Genomic DNA, 19,682 nt, shown 5'->3' on the forward strand with positions numbered 1-19,682 from the left:
AAGGTGGTTCAACATTCGTGAAACAATGTGATTCATCACATCAACAAAACCAAGAGTAAAAATCATATCTCGATACAGAAAAGGCTTGTGACAAAAATTCAATATCCTTTTACAATAAAAGTTCTCAATAATGTGGGTATAGAAGAACTTACCACAACATCATAAGGACTGTATATGATAAGCCCACAGCTAACATCATACTCAATGGTGCAAAGCTGAACATTTTCCCTCTAAGATCAGGAATAAGACAAAGATGCCCATTTTCACCACTACTATTCAATTTGGAGGGGATGTAATGGCATAATGGATTGTTTTCATTCTTCATGCAATCACTGCTAGAGTTTTTGTAGGGGACTTTAAACACTTGATTATACAGAACACCAAAAGCCTGACAATGAAATATGTTGAACAAATTAGAATAATAACGAATAAAACAATTTTCAACCCAGACTTTATAATATCTCCAAGCCCAGTAGGGAGTCAGCTAAAAACATCAGAGAATTTAAATCCTAACCAGCCAGTGGTGCTTGAGGCAAGACTGGAACACCCCTGAAGAAAGTTTGCAAGTTTAAGGCGTTTTCAAGTTTGGGTCTTTCTAATTCTACGTGGGAAGAGTTATTTACCCAGGTACAGCTGGTGGTATTGGCTGTGGCAAAACAACCCCCACAAAAAACCAAAAAACTTCTCCCTGGGTGGCAAGCAAATAATCAAGCAATCCTGGTGTTATGGACTACTCAAGCTTAGGAATCTTAAGTTGTCTCTTGAGCTTGAATGGCTGTAGTGGCCAGGTGGGCTATTCTATTAATGGTTCTGGTCAGATTTCACATTATGTCTAACTGAGTGGTACCAAGGCCAGCTAGTGTTGAAATTGAGAAGGACCATTCAAATGCACAGTAGTACCAGAATCATACTCAGATTTCCATGCAATGTTTACCTTGCATGGAAATACTTGTTTGTGAACTTTGTAATGGTTAATAGAACAAAATCTTTTTTTGCCCAACTGGTGTGGCACAGTGGTTGAGTGTTGACCCATGAACCAGGAGTTTGTGTTTCGGTGCCCTGTTAGGGCACATGCCTAGGTTGCAGCCTCGATCCCCAGTAGGGGGCATGCAGGAGGCAGCCACTCAATGATTCTCATCATTGATGTTTCTATCTCTCCCTCTCCCTCCTTCCCTTTTTTATTATAAAATAAAAAAATATTTAAAAAGAATTTTGAGAGTACATTTATTAAGGCTGGGGACAGTGAAACAAAGAGGAAGGGATTAGGATAGAAGAAGCAACAGGAGAGAGCCCAGGCTGGGCTGCTTGGGCTCACTGAGAAGTCAGAGAAAAGAGGGCCTTGGAGACAGGTTCAGGGGATTAGCCCAGGACAAACTGCCGCTGCCCATTCCTTCCCTGGTTGCAAGTCTCATGGGTCCCTTAGGACATGTGCTCCGGGGAGGGAGAGTGACCCTAATACGACAAAACCTTAATGAACATTGTACTAATGTGTAGCACATTACACCAATTAAGCAAGCTCAAATTTATAAGGTTAAAGACCCAATATTCCCAAATTTACAAGCATACATCTCAGTGTTATCTTGGTTTTACCTAATTGTTACTCCACTGGGAGAGACATTTTAAATATCCCTCCCCTTCCAATACATCATCCTTTCTGAGATGGAAAGGGAACACTTCAATTTCTTCACCATTTACCCCCAATCTCATGAATCTGGTACAATATTGTTAACAGTGCTTACATTAAAGTGTAAAGGATCCATATATTTTTTTGTATACATTGAACACATGGAATCGCTCTAAAGCAGCGGTTCTCAACCTGTGGGTCGCGACCGGGTGGTTGTCTGCTCTGGATGACTTTATCTTGAGGTCGCCTATAGGCTGGGATGTTCAATCAGGTGAGTGATGTGGAAGTGTGGAAGCCTTTTTAAATAAGAAACAGGAATTCAGAGTTAATACCTTTTAACTTTGTAGTGCAGGGATTAGATAGCCATAGCTGGCATGGTCTCTCCTGGAGAGACGCCTTGTGGGGAGGTCTTCTGATGGACCTGTCTCCAGTTTGGGCGTCTTGACTTTCAATGTCTTCATTTCCTGGGAGTGTGCTGTGTAAAGATTGCTCTACAAGCTGTGAATTCGTTTCAAGGGCGTTTATAAGTCCTTTGCAATAAGCTAGAAGGTCGTCTTAAGGCAGGCTCATACATTCCCTGATCTAGCCTCACAGGTCTTCCGAAAACAATTTTAAACAGGGACAATGGACATTAACCAAAGGGAGTAGATCTTACGTTAAGCAATACCAAGTCAAGAGCTTTAGGCCAAGGCAGACTAAAAGATTCAACCAAATTTCACCAACTGAGTTTTGACTACCTCACGTTTGTGCTGTAAAACCAGAAGGCTGGGAATGATACACTGCATTATTGGCCAGAGTTTGCTCCCTGGTGTAGACTTTGTCTTGTAAAGTGGGCTCCCTGATCACTGTGGAGCTCCATGGTGATTTTCCAACAAGAAAACACGCTTTCTGCAAGTATTTTAATAATTTTTTCAACTATAGCCCTTCAAGGTTGGAATGCTTCTACCCAATGGGAATGCATATAAATCATCACTGGAGCACCTTTATCCTTGGGAAGGGACAATTTGATTAAAATCTACTTTCCAAACGTCAGGATTTTAGCAGATCGCATGGGCCTAATTAGTTTCATTTCTCCCTTTCATAAAGAGAGATTTCCTTATTTTAGTTATCTGTTTAATCATCCATTTAAAGACTTAACAAGCAATTATAGAAAGTTAAGTCATTAGGAGCAAAATTTAACTCAATATTAAGAAGTCTGGGTTACCGAAGCAAAGAACAGATCATACAGAACATAGGAAATAATTTTACCAAACACAAAATCCTTCCTTTGCCTTTGTAATCTCTTACCAAGAGCGTACCATCAGGATAAGAAAACTTGTCCTTTTTAACAGAGAAAACCCCAAATTTCAATTTGGTATCAGGGTACTTTAGAAATCAAGGAAAGTTCACTTAAATAAACCCATTTCAGTACTAGCCAACCTGACCCATACATATGATTTCAAGATTCCTTTTCCATCAACTTCCATAAGCCTTTCAGCTTTTATTCTTTTTCCTTTCTTACTCTAGAACAGTAGTTCTTAACCTTCTGGCCCTTTAAATATAGTTCCTCATGTTGTGACCCAACCATAAAATTATTTTTGTTGCTACTTCATAACTGTAATGTTGCTACTATTATGAATCGTAATGTAAATATCTGATATGCAGGTTGGTCTTAGGCAAACCCTGTGAAAGGGTTGTTCAACTGCCAAAGGGGTCGTGACCCACAGGTTGAGAACCGCTGCTCTAGAAAAATCATTTTAGTCCAGGACAACATTACTCTTTCCTTCCACAAAATGTATCTTCATTCCTCATACCTTCTTCTCCCAAGCATGCATCTCTTAATTTCATGTGAAATCTTTTTCTGTCACCGTAACATCCTGATAAGGCTTTGTCATAAGTGACCCAAGATTTATTGGAAACTGACAAAATTTCCCCTAAAAACTTACCCCACGTATCTCATTTGTCTTTAACAATTACTTTTAAATTACTTCTTGAAGGCTTCATGAGACCTCAAAGCGATTAGCCATTCTCTCTAAAGACATGCCTGTTTTAATTAAACCAACAACCTTAAGCTACTCCAGTCACTGAAGACTGATGCTAGATCACACGCATTAGGAAGTGACTGGGTTCATGTCTGTTCTCTCTGTTTCATATAAGTGCTCATTTGTTTTAAGCCAATTGGGTAAGTTCCTTTACAAACCAATTCTGCAATTATAGTTCAGTCTTGGCAATACCATCCAGCTGTAGAAATATACCATATCTACAACATAAATACAGAGACAGATGTAAACATACAGATCACCACAGACCACGCTTTCCTAACTTTCATTATAAAATGCTAGCTTATGTGTCTCAGGCACAGAAATACAAAACTCAAAAAAGAAAAAAAAAAACACCAAAAAAACCCAAACAAAAACCTGGATCCGAATTATGTTTTTATCAGATGGACTAAGTTCATGTTTTGCTCCAATGGCCAAAGTTTTTGCATGCTGTAAGGATTCCTTTAGAGCTGTTTTTAAAATCAAAGGATACATTTTCTTGTCTTTGAGAGCAAAGATCAAATAGATGACACCAGCTAGAAAATGTAGTGTGTGTGTGTGCATGTGTGTGTGTGTGTGTGTGTGTGTGTGTACATGTACCTGTGTGCCCATTGAACCACTTGACCAGGGTTACAGATAAGGTAATAGGAGAAAAAGGTGGATATCTAAATTACATTAATGTAATATCTACATATCCTCTACCACAATTCTGTCATCACATAAATGCTAACTTTTCCATTTTTATTAGTAATCTTTGATCCTTTATTTTCTTTTTCATCCAACTAAAACAACCATTAATGCATTTGATAACTTTCTGTCAAGTTCAAAAGTATTTAGCCACAATCCAAAGTTTCTTTCCTTCTTCCTGCCCTGTTATCCAAGCTGAAATGCTACAGAACTTGAATTTGCTCAGAGCTACGAGTGAGGAAAGATCGTGAAAGCTGAGTTGATATGAGGCAACCACAACACACTGCTCCTTCTGGGAAGATTACCTGACATTTTCTAAAAGAATCTAATAAATCTTTTCCTCCCTTCTGCCCGTTTTGTTGTTGTTATTGGTGGGGGTTTTGTGTTTTTTGGGTTTCTTACTTTCTGCCCTGTTTTTTTTTTTTAAATATATTTTATTGATTTTTTACAGAGAGAAAGGGAGAGAGATAGAGAGTTAGAAACATCGATGAGAGAGAAACATCGATCAGCTGCCTCCTGCACATCTCCCACTGGGGATGTGCCCGCAACCCAGGTACATGCCCTTGACGGGAATCGAACCTGGGACCTCTCAGTCCGCAGGCCGACGCTCCATCCACTGAGCCAAACCGGTTTCGGCCGCCCTGTTTTTTTTTTGTTGTTGTTGTTTTATACTTTCTCACCCCCACCTCCATTCACTTGTGTGGTTTTCTACTGAACAACACCTATGATAATTTATTAGTTCATGTCTCCATTATTTGGGGGTTCTGGATGGTGTTTCTTTCTTTTTTTAAAATTAAATCTTTATTGTTCAGATTATTAAAGTTGTTCCTCTCCCCCCCCCCCCAATAGCTCCCCTCCACCCGGTTCCCACCCCACCCTCTGCCCTCACCCCCCCTCCCCCCCCGTCCTCATCCATAGGTGCACGATTATTGTCCAGTCTCTTCCCGCATCCGCCACACCCCTTTCCCCCCCAAGAATAGTCAATCCACTCCCTTTCTAGGCCCCTGATTCTGTTATATTCACCAGTTTATTCTGTTCATCAGGTTATTCACTTGATTTTCAGATTCACTTGTTGATAGATGTGTATTTGTTGTTCATAATTTGTATCTTTAACTTTTTCTTCTTCCTCTTCTTAAAGGGTACCTTTCAGCATTTCATATAATACTGGTTTGGTGGTGATGAACTCCTTTAGCTTTTCCTTATCTGTGAAGCTCTTTATCTGACCTTCAATTCTGAATGATAGCTTTGCTGGATAAAGTAATCTAGGTTGTAGGTTCATGCTATTCATCACTTTGAATATTTCTTGCCACTCCCTTCTGGCCTGCAAAGTTTCTGTTGAGAAATCCGCTGACAGTCGTATGGGTACTCCCTTGTAGGTAACTGACTGTCTTTCTCTTGCCGCTTTTAAGATTCTCTCTTTGTCTTTGGCTCTTGGCATTTTAATTATGATGTGTCTTGGTGTGGTCCTCTTTGGGTTCCTTTTGTTTGGGGTTCTCTGTGCTTCCTGGACTTGTAAGTCTATTTCTTTCACCAGGTAGGGGAAGTTTTCTGTCATTATTTCTTCAAATAGGTTTTCAATATCTTGCTCTCTCTCTCCTTCTGGCACCCCTATAATTCGGATGTTGGTGTGCTTGAAGCTGTCCCAGAGGCTCCTTACACTATCTTCGTATTTTTGGATTCTTTTTTCATTTTGCTTTTTCAGTTGGGTGTTTTTTGCTTCTTTGTATTTCAAATCTTTGACTTGATTCTTGCGATCCTCTAGTCTGCTATTGGAACTCTGCATAATATCCTCTATTTCAGTCAGTGTATGCTTAATTTCTAGTTGGTCCTTTATCATAACCTCTAGGGTCTCACTAGATTTCTTGAGGGTCTCACTACATTTATCGGCGGTTTCTAGAAAGTTCTTGAAAAACCTTAAAAGTGTGGTTTTGAACTCTATATCCAGTAGTTTGCTTTCCTCCATTTCTGTCATTTGTGTCCTGTTTCTTTGTCTCCACATTTTTTTATGCTTCCCTGTGTTGGTAGAGTGGCTTTGTGTGCTAGATGTCCTATAGGGCCCAGTGGCTCAGCCTCCCCAATTATCTGAGGTGGACACTCTTGGTACACCCCTTTGTGACCTTTGTGCACAGTCTTGTAGTTAAGTCTTGATTGTTGTAGGTATCACTGGGAGGAATTGACCTCCAGGCCTATTGGCTGTGAGAATCAGCTGTGTCCACAGTGGGAGAACTTCTGTGCTGAAGACACCCTTATGGGGCAAGACTTGCTTCAGTGGGACTTTGGTGCTCACTGAGTCTTCCCCCTGAGTGTGTCCCTTATGGATCTGAGGAGTTGTAATCTGGATGGTCCCACTCTGACCCCTGGGTACACTGGCTCTTGGATCTAAGGAGGTGCTAATTTAGCTTCTGCCTGAGGCTACCCAGCAGGAGCTACTAAAAGATATGCAGATTCCCTTTCCTTGTTTGGGGTTTGGAGGTGCCCAGATGAGGCCCAGCTGTGAAGCAATGCAAGCTGCTGTGGGGCCTTGGGCCTTCTCTTGGAAGTTCTGGGTCTGTCTGGCCCAGCTGCAGTTTGTTAGGTAATTTTCAGATTGCAAAGGGCCAGGGCATTCATATGCAAAAGCCTCTGCTATAGCTTGGGTGGGGCGGGGTCTCAGGGGAACAACAGGGCAGAGTAAGCAGCTATGGATGATCCTCCACTGGCAAGCAGTTGCTGGGTGCAGGGCCCGGCACTTATGGATCCGCAGCCAGATGCGCTGCGTGCCTATTGGCCCCTTCACTTGCCACGCCCCTCAGGGTGGAGCCCAGTGCTTCGCTGTAATCCACTTAGGGAACATGGGTGCATGCATAGCCTGACATCGCTGTTGCAGTCCTTCCCCGTGTTCCCACCATGGGGGGAAGCATTTGACAGGGATTAGCCCACCTCTTCCTCTGCACCGTTCTACCTGGTGGACTCTGTGTCTGTCATCAGATGAAGCACAAACTGTGTGAGACTGTCTTACCCATCTTTGTACCCCCACCTTAGCACAGGCCTTAGTGCACCGGGGCTAACTGACTTGGACCAGTCTTTATGTGCCAGGCCCTGTGTTAAGTATTTCCATCAAATCATCTTATTCATTTCTCATTACAAGCCTCTGAGTGCAGGAAGTGGTATGGTTTGTCCATTTGTACAGATTAAGGACATGGGATTGATTTTAAAAATTGTAAAACTTGCCCAGGTCACCCAGGAGATGTCAGAGCTGAGCCTGAAACCAGGTCTGTCTTGAGCCAGAGCCGGTGGCCCGAGCTGTGAAATGGTCCTGACCAGCACAAGTCAGGGTGGGTCAGCATGTGCAAAGGCCATGTGGCTCTTTTAATGACGGAACTAGTGCAGGAAAATTACCACCAAGTGATCTCATGGTTGTGTGTGTGTTTTTCCCTTTAAAATATTATCAGCTATGGGGGGAGTTCAGTAACTAACTCTGACATGTGTCACACAAGTGAAGAACTTGGTTCTCTGACATCGTTCTTTCTCTCAAGTGCCTTTTCCTTAGAGTTAGACTTGCCACCTCAGGGCAATAAGGCGATTTAACACCCCTCAGCTCAGCAGCAGTGCAGGGCGACCAGGCACAGGGGCCAAGTAGAGGTGTGTCCTGCTGTTCAGGAGCTTGCCCGCAGCCTGGGCGCTGAGCACTGTTCCTTAGGTGGTTATTCTATGTATAGGTTCCCCCAGGGCAGGCAACCCCTCTCCCATTTGTATGAATAGCTACAAAAGGAGCTGGTTTTTCTAAAGTTCCTTCCTCCTCCTCCTCCTCCTCCCCCAACTCCATCTGTCCTTCTGTCTTTTCTTCCTACCTTCCAACCATTACCTACTGCACATTTGCTAGAGCTTCTAGATTTGGAGGATACAGTGGGCAATACGATGAAGTCCTTGCCCTTGTGCCACTAATGTTCTGGTGGAGAAGATTTCCTTCCTAGCCAAAACGCCCTGTGCCATCACCACAGGACTCTGAAGAAGAAAACCTGTCTCTAATGACATCCCCGAGGAAGCTAGATTTTACACACCTGTCAGTACATGGGGGCATTGCTTGAACATGACCCATGAGACAAGCAACAACCACCTTTGGCTTTATCAATACCTTGAGCCTGTGCACAGCTCCAAGCACCTCAAGGTTTATGCCACAGAGGGAGGAGTAAACTATCCTTTCTGGTTCTCCTCCAGTGGGGGCCGGGAACTCTACCTCTATGAGAAGAAGGAGGTTGTTGACCTGAGTGACATCATCAATACCCCTCTGCCTCGGGTGCCCCTGGACGTCTGCCTCAAAGCTCATTGGTTGAGCATTGAAGGCTGCCAGCCATCTATCCCAGAGAATCCACCTCCAGCTCCCAAAGAGCAGCAGAAGGCTGAGGCCACAGAACCCCCGAAGTCAACAAAGCCAAGCCAGGTGGATGATGGACACTTGAAAAGCAAAGGTCAAGGGGCTGCTCCAGCTGATTTCAAAGGGAACGCAAAGAAGGCACCACCCCTACTGGAGGGGGGCACTTTTTGATTAAAGCCCCGAAGTATCCATGAGCTGTCTGTGGAGCAGCAACTGTACTACAATGTGATCACTGAAGCCTGTGTGGGGCCATGTGAAGCCAAGAGAGTGGAAGCCCTTCAGAGCATCGCAACCGACCCAGGGCTCTATGAGATGCTGCCACTGTTCAGCATCTTCATCTCAGAGGGGGTCCGTGTGAACGTGGTGCAGAACAACCTGGCCCTGCTCATCTATTTGATGCGCATGGTGAAGGCACTGATAGAGAACCCTACACTGTACCTAGAAAAATACGTGCATGAATCGATTCCAACTGTGATGACCTGCATCGTGAGCAGACAGTTGTGTCTGAGGCCAGATGTGGACAATCACTGGGCACTCTGGGACTTTGCTGCCCACCTGGTGGCCCAGATCTGCAAGCATAGCAGCACAACCATGAACAACCTCCAGTCCCAGATCACCAAGACCTTCACCAAGAGCTGGGTGGATGAGAAGACTCCATGGACTACACGTTACGGCTGCATTGCAGGCCTGGCGGAGCTGGGACATGGTGTGATTAAAACTCTGATTCTGCCACGGCCGCGGCAGGAGGGGGAGCAGATCCGAAGTGTCCTAGATGGCCCTGTGCTAAGCAACGTTGACTGAATTGGAGCTGACCACGTGCAGAGCCTCCTTCTGAAGCACTGTGCCCCTGTTCTGGTAAAGCTGCGCCCACCACCTGACAAGCAGGATGCCTATTGGGCAGAATTTGGGTCCCTTGGACCTCTCCTCTGCTCCCATGTGGTCAAGGCCTGGGCTCAAGCTGCTCTGTAGGCTCAACAGGTCAACAGGACCACTCTGTCTATAACCTAGGACAAGTAAAGTTAAAAATAAAAATTTAACCTTATTTCGAGTTAATTTAAATTGGCCAATTGAAATAAGTGAATATTCATAAAGACTTTGTTGTACCGGGAAGGAAGCTACTCCTGAAACATTAACTAATTTTCTCTTGATAGTTCAAAATTGCTTCGCATGCAATGGATCAAAAGCAGTCATATTTCTATACAAGAAATTGAAGTGAAAGGTTATCAAGACTGCACTGTAAAATTTCCAAAAGCCTCTCAATATTAAAATAAAAAAAAGGGCGGGTGGGGGCAGGGGGGGGGGTAGCAGAATAATGCCTTGTAAGTAAAAGCCTTAATTACATAAAAAATTCTTTACTTGAATATTATTTTTCACTGGTAGTGCTAATAACAAGACTCCTGTTTAAAACAGGAAATTATTAATGATGAAAATTTCTTGGGTAAGAGGCCGTTAGATGGCCCTGAAGTTGAAGAAATGCCTGCCACGAAGCGACCACGACGAATAAGCGCTAAAGGAGACACCCTGGATGTAGCATTATTGGAAGCTCGAGAACCACTCAGCTCAATCCATACCCAAAAAAATTCCACCGATGCTTTCTCCAGTCCCTGTACAGGACAGCGCAGACCTCGCTCCTCCATCGCCAGAGCCACCCATGTGAGTTCCAGTTGCAAAATCACAAATGCCAACCACAAAACCCTTAGAAACAAAGTCACATATATACACCCCACCAGGGGAAGCGCCGAAGCCTATACCCCTGGAGACCCACTGACACAGGGAAGTCCCAGGGAAGGCAAGCAGCGAGGCTGGGAGGACATAACCTTGACTGGGTAGGATAAAATTCTTCAGTAACTTCCTTGTAGCTTATCAGTAGAGCAGTAGAATAGTGACCTTGGAATAGCCCTTATAATGGAACACAAAGAGTAACCAAACAAGATCAAAATCCACAGAACTAGATAGAGACAGGATTATGGACATGAAACCAGGAACTGCAGAAGGTTTCCTGAAACATACCATGATGTAATTATAGAGGCATGCTTATGGGATCAAATAGGATAAATATAGATATAATAGAACAATAAAAAGAGAACCCAACTATGCTGATCAACTGAACGCTGCTTCTGTGTCATTCATTCTTTGCCAACTCTGTCCACACTTATGGGAACCCCTGGACCTGCTGGGGCTGGACCCCAGCAACTTCCTGGGAAAGATCATTTTTACATGTTGTAACAGCAGTAGCAGTTTGATCCTTTCATATGCCCTTAAATATGTCACCAGAGTGTCCCTTGCTCAGTCATGACATCTTCATGATAGAGAACGCATTTCTTTTCTTATTCTAGTTATGGCCATACTGACAATGATAAATCCTAACCCTAACCCTAACCGTAACCCTCACCCTCACCTTCAGCCTACACTAAACCTCACCCTCACCCTCACCCTAACTCAACCCTCACCCTCACCCTCACCCTCAAACTAACCCTAACAACCCCAAACCTAACCCTAACAACCCTAACCTGACCCTGACAATAAACCTAACACTAACCCTGAAACTGACCCTGATGCTGACCCTAACCCTGACCCTGATCCTGACCCCCACACTAACCCTTACACTGACCATAACCCTGACCCTGAGCTGACCCTGACCGTGAACCTAACCCTACCCCTGACCCTGACACTGACCCTGAACCTGAACTTAACCCTAACCCTGACCATGATCCTGACACGGACCCTAACCCTAGATCTGATCTTGACCTTAACCCTTAACCCCTAACCCCTTACCCGGGGCATCCACCACCTGGGTTTTCCCAGAAGGCCCCGCATGCGGCCTGGCAGTGGAAGGGGTACTGGAAAAGTTTTTTGGGGGGTGGGGTGTGACTGAGGACCAAGAAAACGTGCCCAGAACAGTTTTTGCAGACCGGAGCCCTTAAAACCTAAACCCCGGGGACTTTGAAAGCCAAAATGAGGCGAGTATTCCGGGACAACAATGGAGGAATCATTTTATCTTTTTTTTCCTTTCAGTTTTTTTTTCTTTTTTTGGTTTTTTTTTTTTTTTTTTTTTTTGGCATTGAATGTATTGGGGGAAGACATCGGTTAATAAAATGAAATGGAATGCAATAGGATAAAATGAAAGGTGTAAATACATAAGAAGCTTTGCATTGTGGATGAAAAGGGGCCACATGCTAACCTGACCCACTCCTGGGAGGCCTGGACTGGCCTTGCAAACTCAGACACCTAAAGTGATCACCCAGGATGTTCTGAACTTAAAAAAGACTTTTTAAAGTAGAAAGCAGTGTATAGTGAGTGGATAGTCACTCCCTAGGCTGGGTATCTTCCCTGAGAGATCATCTTTGAACTTACTGGTATCTGAGCCTATTGTCTTTCTATTCCTCTAGGAGCACATGTCTTTGGATTACTACATGCCACGGTAACAAGTCACTTTCCTTTTCTCCAGTACCCTCGGAGAACAGCCCAGGGTCCCAGAGAGGAGACCACAAATTCCCTCATTGCTACTGTTGTATATTTTTTAAAAAGCAAGGGACATATGAATAAACAAGTGGAAAAACAATCCTCTCCCTCTCCCTCTCTCTCTCCCTTCCACTGTCTTTTTAAACAAAAACAACAAAATGGCCCTAGCCGGTTTTGCTCAGTGGATAGAGCATCAGCCTGTGTACCGGGAAGCGTCCTGGGTTCAATTCCGGTCAATGGCACATGCCTGGGTTGTGAGCAAGATCCCCAGTGTGGGGTGTGCAGGAGGCAGCTGATCGGTGATTCTCTCTCATTGTGGATGTTCTATCGCTCTCTCCCTCTGTTAGTGTGTCAGCCCCCAAGTGTTTTCTAAGTGTTGTAACCCTAATGACCTATCAGACTTTCATCCATTGGAGGTGGTTATTTCCATTTGTGGATTTTTAGCCAATATCAGCAAGTGGGTGTGGCCTAAGTAAGGGGAGTCCTATAAAAGGCTCATCTGTGCAGAGGACTCACATCACTTCTCCAGAGCAGACTGATGGAAGTTGGAGCTGCCAGGTGAGTGAAGAGAGTTCCTCCTGACCCTGATAGCAACAGAACTTACCCAGGTGGGAGCATTCATAGTAGACTCTGGTGAGTATGGAATTTAGAATGTATATGTTTTTATTTTTTTGAGTAAATATCTCCAAAAAAAAGTGCCTACTTTATCTTATTACAAATATTTTCAATTTACCACCGCACTTGCTGGTATCTTCTCTAAGTAGAGAAGTAGATTTCTTAGTTAAATGAGATGACATCAATATTTTTAATACCTGGAATGGGAGCACTTTAATAGAATGATATTTGGTATAATACGTTATTTCATTATTTTTTTAATTTTATTTTAGAAATCATTGGGGCCTGAAACTCGAAAGGCAAACACGCAGTTCCCGGCATTCTTCATGGGCGGTATTTCCCTTTGACCTCATGCTGACCTGAGGCACTCCAGGGCCTCTGTCACTAAGTCAGGGAAGATGGAGGCAGCGTCAGTGTCGGTCCAGGTCGAGTGGATAAAGAACTGGGAGAAATCAGGGAGAGGCGACCTGTTCGACTTATGTTGGCTTCTCAGCGAAAACAAGAGCCTCAGCAGTTCGGCTTACAGAGATTTCCAGTGAGCTCTCTATGAGTTATCACACCATGTCACTCAAGGAAAATTGAAGCCCGAAAAGCAGCTGATGTTTTCAATGACAACAGCGAATTTCGTGAGGATAGTCTTGCTGATGTCTTTTGCATGTTAGATATTGAGACAACCGTTTTAGAAGAGAAGAGCAAGAGAGACTGCTTTATGCAATTTGTATTAGCGTGTTTGTATTTCATCTCAGACACGATTCTAAAGGAACACCTGGATCCAGAAACATTGACATTATTAAGACTTATCAAACAATCACGGCAATTCGATCAAAGATCAGTTAAAATAAAGATGAAACTCTTTTATAAGCAGCAAAAGTTCAATTTGTTAAGAGAAGAGAATGAAGGCTATGCTAAGCTGATTGCTGAATGGGGGCAAGATTTATCGGGAAATATTACTAGTGACTTAATCTTAGAAAATATCAGATCTTTGATAGGATGCTTTAATCTAGATCCCAATAGGGTTTTGGGTGTCATTTTAGACGTGTTTGAATGCAGACGAGAATATAATGACTTCTTTATATCTTCATTAGAAGCATATGAATACTAGAGGCCCGGTGAACAAAAATTTGTGCACTCGGGGGGGGGGGGTCCCTCAGCTTGGCCTGTGCCCTCTCTCAGTCTGGGACCCCTCGGGAGATAACGACCTGCTGGCTTAGGCCTGCTCCCAGGTGGCAGAGGGCGGGCCCAATCCCTAGGTGCAGCCCCTGGTCGGGCTCAGAGCAGGGCTGATTGGGGAGTTGGGGCGCTGTCCCCTGTCATGCACAGAGCAGGGTGGATTGGGAGGTTGCGATGCCACCCTCAGTCACGCTCAGCGTAGGGCTGATTGGGGGGTTGGGACACCGCCCCCTATCACACTCAAGGCAGGGTCGATGGGGAGGTTGCGGCGCCACCCCCTGTCACACACAGAGCAGGGCCAATCAGGGGGTTTGGGTGCTGCCCCCTGTCACTCACAGAGCAGGGCCCATCAGGGCGGTTGGGGCTCCGTACCCTGTCACGCACAGAGCAGGGTCGATCAGGGGGTTGGGGAGGTCCCCCCTGTCACGCACAGAGCAGTGCCCATCAGGGGGTTGGGGAGCTCCCCCCTGTCATGCACAGAGCAGGGCCAATCAGGGGGTTGAGGAGATCCCCCTGTCACTCACAGAGTAGGGCCGATAGGGGAGTTGGGGCACCGCCCCCTGTCACACACAGAGCAGGGCGGATCAGGGGGTTGGGGCACCGCACCCTGTCACACTCAGGGCAGGGCCGATGGGGAGGTTATGGCTCTACCCCATCACAAACAGAGCAGGGCCCATGGGGGGGGGGGGGGTTGGGGCGCCGCACCCTGTCACACACAGAGCCACAGGGTGATCAGGGGGTTTGGGTGCTGCCCCGTGTCATGCTGATCCCGGTGCCGGGAGGCCTCGCGGCTCTGCTGATCCCGGTGCTGGGAGGCATATTACCCTTTTACTATATAGGATAGAGGCCTGGTGCACGGGTGGGGGCCGGCTGGTTTGCCCTGAAGGGTGTCCTGGATCAGGGTGGGGGTCCCGCTTGGGTGCCTGGCTAGCCTGGGTGAGGGGCTGATGGCTGTGTGCAGCTGGTCACAACCCCTTCAGGGTGGGGGTTCCCACTGGGGTGCCTGGCCAGTCTGGGTGAGGGGCTGAGGGCTGTTTTCAGGCTGGCGGATGACTGAAGCTCCAAACTGCTCCTTTTTTTCTTTTTCTTTTTTTATTCTGGGCCAGCTTTAGCTCTGAGGCTTGGCTCCAGTTCTGAGGCCTCGGCTGCTGAAAGCAGGTATCTGGTTTGTTTGGGTTCTAGAATCGAAACACTGTTTCAACTCCAGCTCTGAGATCCCGGCTGGCTGAAAGCAGGTGTCTGTGGTTTTGTTTAGCTTCTATATTTGTAATAATGTTTCAAACTGCAAGCTCAGAGGCCGGCAGCAGCAGGCGGGGAACGTTGGCTTGCCGTCACTGAAGGAAGCAAGGCTCACGTTCGCTTCAAGCTGCCTGGCTGCTGGCCGCCATCTTGGCTGGCAGTTAATTTGCATATTGCCCTGATTAGCCAATGGGAAGGGTAGCGGAGGTATGGCTAATTACCATGTTTCTCTTTTACTAGATAGGATGTGTGAACCGCAAACACTTTGTCATATATTTGGGTTCAAATTCAAGTTTTACCAGGAGCAGAATGGAGAGACTCCTTTGTCTTTATACAGAGTTGCAGCAGTGCTCCTACAAGTTAATCTTATTGATTTAAATGATCTTTATGTACATCTTCTTCCAGCTGACAATTGCATTATGGATGAATATAAAGGAGAAATGGTGGAAGCTAAGGAAATTCTTAGAAAACTTACGGTGCCTGTACTGTCTTCTGAAAAAGTGGATAAGCAAGAGAAGGCAAAGGAAAAGGAGGAGGAGAAAGTAGAAAAGCCCCCAGACAACCAAAAACTTGGTTTGTTAGGAGCCTTATTAAAGATTGGCGATTGGCATCATGCACAGAACATGATGGACCTGATGCCTTCATACTATGCTGCTTCCCATAAGCTAATAACTCTTGCTATTTGCAAGCTTATTCACGTAACTATTGAGCCTCTCTACCGAAGAGTTGGCGTTCCTCGAGGTGCTCAAGGCTCACCTGTGAATGCTTTGCCAAATAAGAGAGCACCAAAACAAGCAGAGAGCTTTGAGGATTTGAGGACAGATGTCTTCAATATGTTCTGTTACCTTGGCCCCCACCTTTCTTGGGATCCCATTTTATTTGCAAAAGTGGTGCACATAGGCAAATCCTTTATGAAGGAGTTTCAGTCTGATGGAAGGAAACAAGAACATAAAGAGAAAATGGAAGCAGCTGTAGGATTACACACCTACGATCCCAGATCCAGTGACTCGTTATTACCTGAACCGCACGGGCTTCGAGGCTCCAGACCCTCGCATACTTCGGCTCGTCTCCATAGCTGCCCAGAAATTCATCTCAGATATTGCCAACGACGCCCTACAGCACTGCAAAACGAAGGGCACAGCCTCTCCCAGCTCCAGAAGCGAGAGCAAGGACCGCAAGTACACTCTAACCATGGAGGACTTGACCCCTGCCCTGAGCGAGTATGGCATCAATGTGAAGAAGCCGCACTATTTCACCTGAGCCACCCAACCAATATGTACTCATCTGACCCCCCCCCACCCCAACCCCACCCCCAAAACCCCTACCCACACCCACAACCCCCCCCCACCCCCCCTTATCCCCACACCAGCCTGTTTTCATAATAAATTTTATTGTGGGGGGAAAAAAAGGATTCATCATTACTGTCTAGTCTATTCTGACTGGCTAGTTCCTAACTCAGCAGGGATTTTCAATTGGTTTACAAGCCCGTTTTCTACGGCCCGTGTTGGCTGCTCGGAGGACAGGGGCGGTTGGTGTGGCTTCCATTGTTCAGGATCTAGGGCGCCATGAGGGGCGACAGAGGCGGAGGTCGTGCCGGGCGCTTTGGTTCCGGAGGACTGAATACCAGGCATCGGGCGCAGGGCGCAGCCACGTTCAGGAGAGCCTTTCCTTGAGACCTTTTCGGTGAATGCCACCTGACGGCGCGCGGAGCGGGTCCTGCCTGGGGCATGAGCGCCCCTCCCCCCGCCCTCAACCTGACCCCCAACCGGAGACGCTGCAGTGGATCAGACTGATTGGATTGACCAGGGGCGGGGCTGAGGAGCAAATGCTGACAAAATACTATTTTATTATTTTATTATATTGCAGTTTATGATTTTATTTTATGATTTAGTTATATTTTATTACAGTTTATGGTTTTATTTTATATTTTATATTATTATTTTATTATATTTTATTGCGGTTTATGATTTAATGGGGCAGGCCCAGACTTGGTCTCTGGGCGGGGGTCTGCCCATCCATCCAGAGAGTGAGCGGACGGGGGAGGGAGCGGGGGGGAGAGGGGGGGTGCTCTCGGATGCCATCCCACAGGGGAAATCCCCCAGTGCGCCTGCGTGGCCGCGGAGGTACACAGCGGAGCACAATGTCCGGCACGGTGATTTCTGCCCTGTGACCCGCGTCTCGGAGATTGACTGTGGCTTTTTTCCTTGTGGCTTGTCCCGGGCCCACCCGAGCCTGTGTAAATACGTATTGTCCCCTCTTCAACCCAGAAAACGGCAATGCCGCTCCGCAAGTCCTCCCCAAGCTCCGGGAATCGCTTCGGCGGGCCGGTGGCGCCCTCTACTGGTCCTGGGGCGGTGACGCTTCCAGTCCTGGGGGCGGCTGATTGGTGGAGCGGGCGGCCGGCTGGTTTGGCTCCTCCCACCACGCTCCCGGGCTATAAAAGAAAGCAGGGTCCTCTTGGCAGAGCTTTCTCAGCCCTAGGCTTGTGGTTGTGGTGGTCGTCCTCGTTCTCCAAGGGAGCTTTCAGGGAGAGATGCTGCGCAGACCCGGTCCCGGGACATAGAAGCCGCTAAGCACCTGGCTAGCACCTGGCTAGGCTGCTGATCAACTGAACGCGCCGTCTCCGTGTCATTCCTTCTTCGCCGACTCCGTCCACACCTTTGGGAATCCCTGGGCCGGGACCCCAACACCTGGTGCCCGCACGGGAACAGCTCCCACGCCGCGCGGGAAGTGAAGGACCGGTGTGCTTACGCACGGGCTTTATCCGAGGCTGATTCCGGGCCCACCGTGGCCGACAAAGTCAATATGTCTCTGGACGATATCATTAGGCTGAACCGGAGCCAGCGGGGCGGCTACGGCCACGGCCAGGGCCACAGCTGCGGCCGCAGCCGGGCAGGGACCTGGGCCGGGACCGAGGCTGGGCCGGTTCCCACGGAGGCCTCAGTGGCGGAACGCAGACCGCCGGGCCGTTCAGGAATCAGGCGGCCCTCGGCCGAGGCAGGAACCGGCCGGCGCCCTACAGCAGCAGAGACAACTTCCTGACGATTGGCAACACGACCGCTTCCGCAGGGGCTTGGGCAGGGGCGCCGGCCTGGTGTCCGGGGGGAAGCTGCTGCTGTCCAACCTGGACTTCGGGGTGTCCGACGCGGACATCCAGCAGCTGTTGGCGGAGTTTGGGCCTCTGAGGAAGGCTGGTGTCCACTACAACCGCAGCCTGGGAACAGCCCACATGCACTTTGAGCGGAAGGCAGATGCCCCGAACGCCATGAAACAGTACAATGGCGTCCCTTTGGATGACAGCCCCCTCGACATCCAGCTCCTCACCTCACAGAGAGACACGCAGTGCAGGCTGGTACAGAGTGTCAAAAGATGCGGGATGACTACAAACCGAGGATCTGGAGGATTCGGCGGCGGCACTAGGAGAGGCGCCCACAGGGGCAGCCGGGTTACAGGCAGGCGCACCGGCCGCAATTGGAAGCAGCAGATCTCTGCGGAGGAGCTGGACGCCCAGCTGGACGCTTACAACGTGATGAGGGACACCAAGTAGCTGGACGCCCAGCTGGACGCTTACATCGCGATGAGGGACACCAAAAAGTTGGACACCTAGCTGGACGCTTACGGTGTAATGAGGGACACCAAAGTGTTCGACCCCCAGCTGGACGCATACAACTCAAACAGAGGCACCAAGCAGTAGGACGCTGCCCAGGTGGACGCTTACAGCGCGATGAGGGACACCAAAAAGTTGGATGCCCAGCAGGACGCTGACAACTCATTGAGGGGCACCAAACAGGTGTACACCCAGGTGGACACTTACAGGGCGAAGAGGGACACCAAGCAGTTGGACGCCCAGCTGGACGCTCACAACGGGATGAGTGTCACCGAGAAGTGGGACGCACTGCTGGACTCTTACAACACGATGATGGACAGGAACCAGCCTCTGTCTGCCTTCCCCAGAGGTGGCTGCAGGAGGGTGGCTTGCATTGGCGCTTCTCGACCAGCAGAGGGCGGGACGAGCTCTTCAGACCCATCAGCTCAACGCTCCCCTCCCTCCCCCCCCCCGCCCCACCCGCCCCCCACCCTCCTCTCTGGAAGGATGGTCAGGCCCCCGCCAGAGATCAAGTCCTGGCCGGGCCATATGGGCTTGCAGAAGCATCTGCACTTTGAAAGGCAGGATCAATGTCATTTCTAAGGAGGTTTTTTTTTTTTTAATTTTTAACACAGAAACAAACAAGGGGGTCCCTACTGAATGTTGGAGAGTGTCTCCAGGAAGGCCTGCTGGGATGGTGCCTCCACATTCTGGAAGGTGTTCTGGAGTCTGCCTAACAGGAGGAAGTCTTTCCCCTCCAGCCCGATGAACCCAAAGTGGTTCTCATCGAACAGGATGAAGACTCCAGGGCCAGGGCGGCACACAGGGTCAGTGAGGCGATGTGAGGTAAGCATGTGCACGCCATAGAAACACATCCTGCAGGTTCAGGGGTAGTTCTGGATGTGGTCTCCTGGGTTCATGGCCACA

General features: G+C 47.5%; 1 protein-coding gene and 1 pseudogene across 2 annotated transcripts; both read left to right on the forward strand.

The window, feature by feature from the left end:
- Positions 1 to 8,398: 8,398 nt before the first annotated feature.
- LOC308512585 (transcription initiation factor TFIID subunit 6-like) lies at positions 8,399 to 9,691 on the forward strand (annotated as a pseudogene). The gene has a single exon. The product of its transcript is annotated as a transcription initiation factor TFIID subunit 6-like (transcript).
- Positions 9,692 to 17,445: 7,754 nt separating this feature from the next.
- Positions 17,446 to 18,716, forward strand: LOC308512586 (THO complex subunit 4-like; the record flags this gene model as incomplete). The annotated part of the gene is made up of 2 exons (XM_081115505.1): positions 17,446 to 17,523; positions 18,144 to 18,716. The coding sequence occupies 2 exons, from the start codon at positions 17,446 to 17,448 to the stop codon at positions 18,714 to 18,716; spliced, it is 651 nt and encodes a 216-aa protein (XP_080971631.1).
- Positions 18,717 to 19,682: the final 966 nt, after the last annotated feature.

This window comes from Myotis nattereri, assembly GCF_964212035.1.
Source record: "Myotis nattereri genome assembly, contig: HAP1_SCAFFOLD_168, whole genome shotgun sequence".
Lineage (NCBI taxonomy): Eukaryota > Metazoa > Chordata > Mammalia > Chiroptera > Vespertilionidae > Myotis > Myotis nattereri.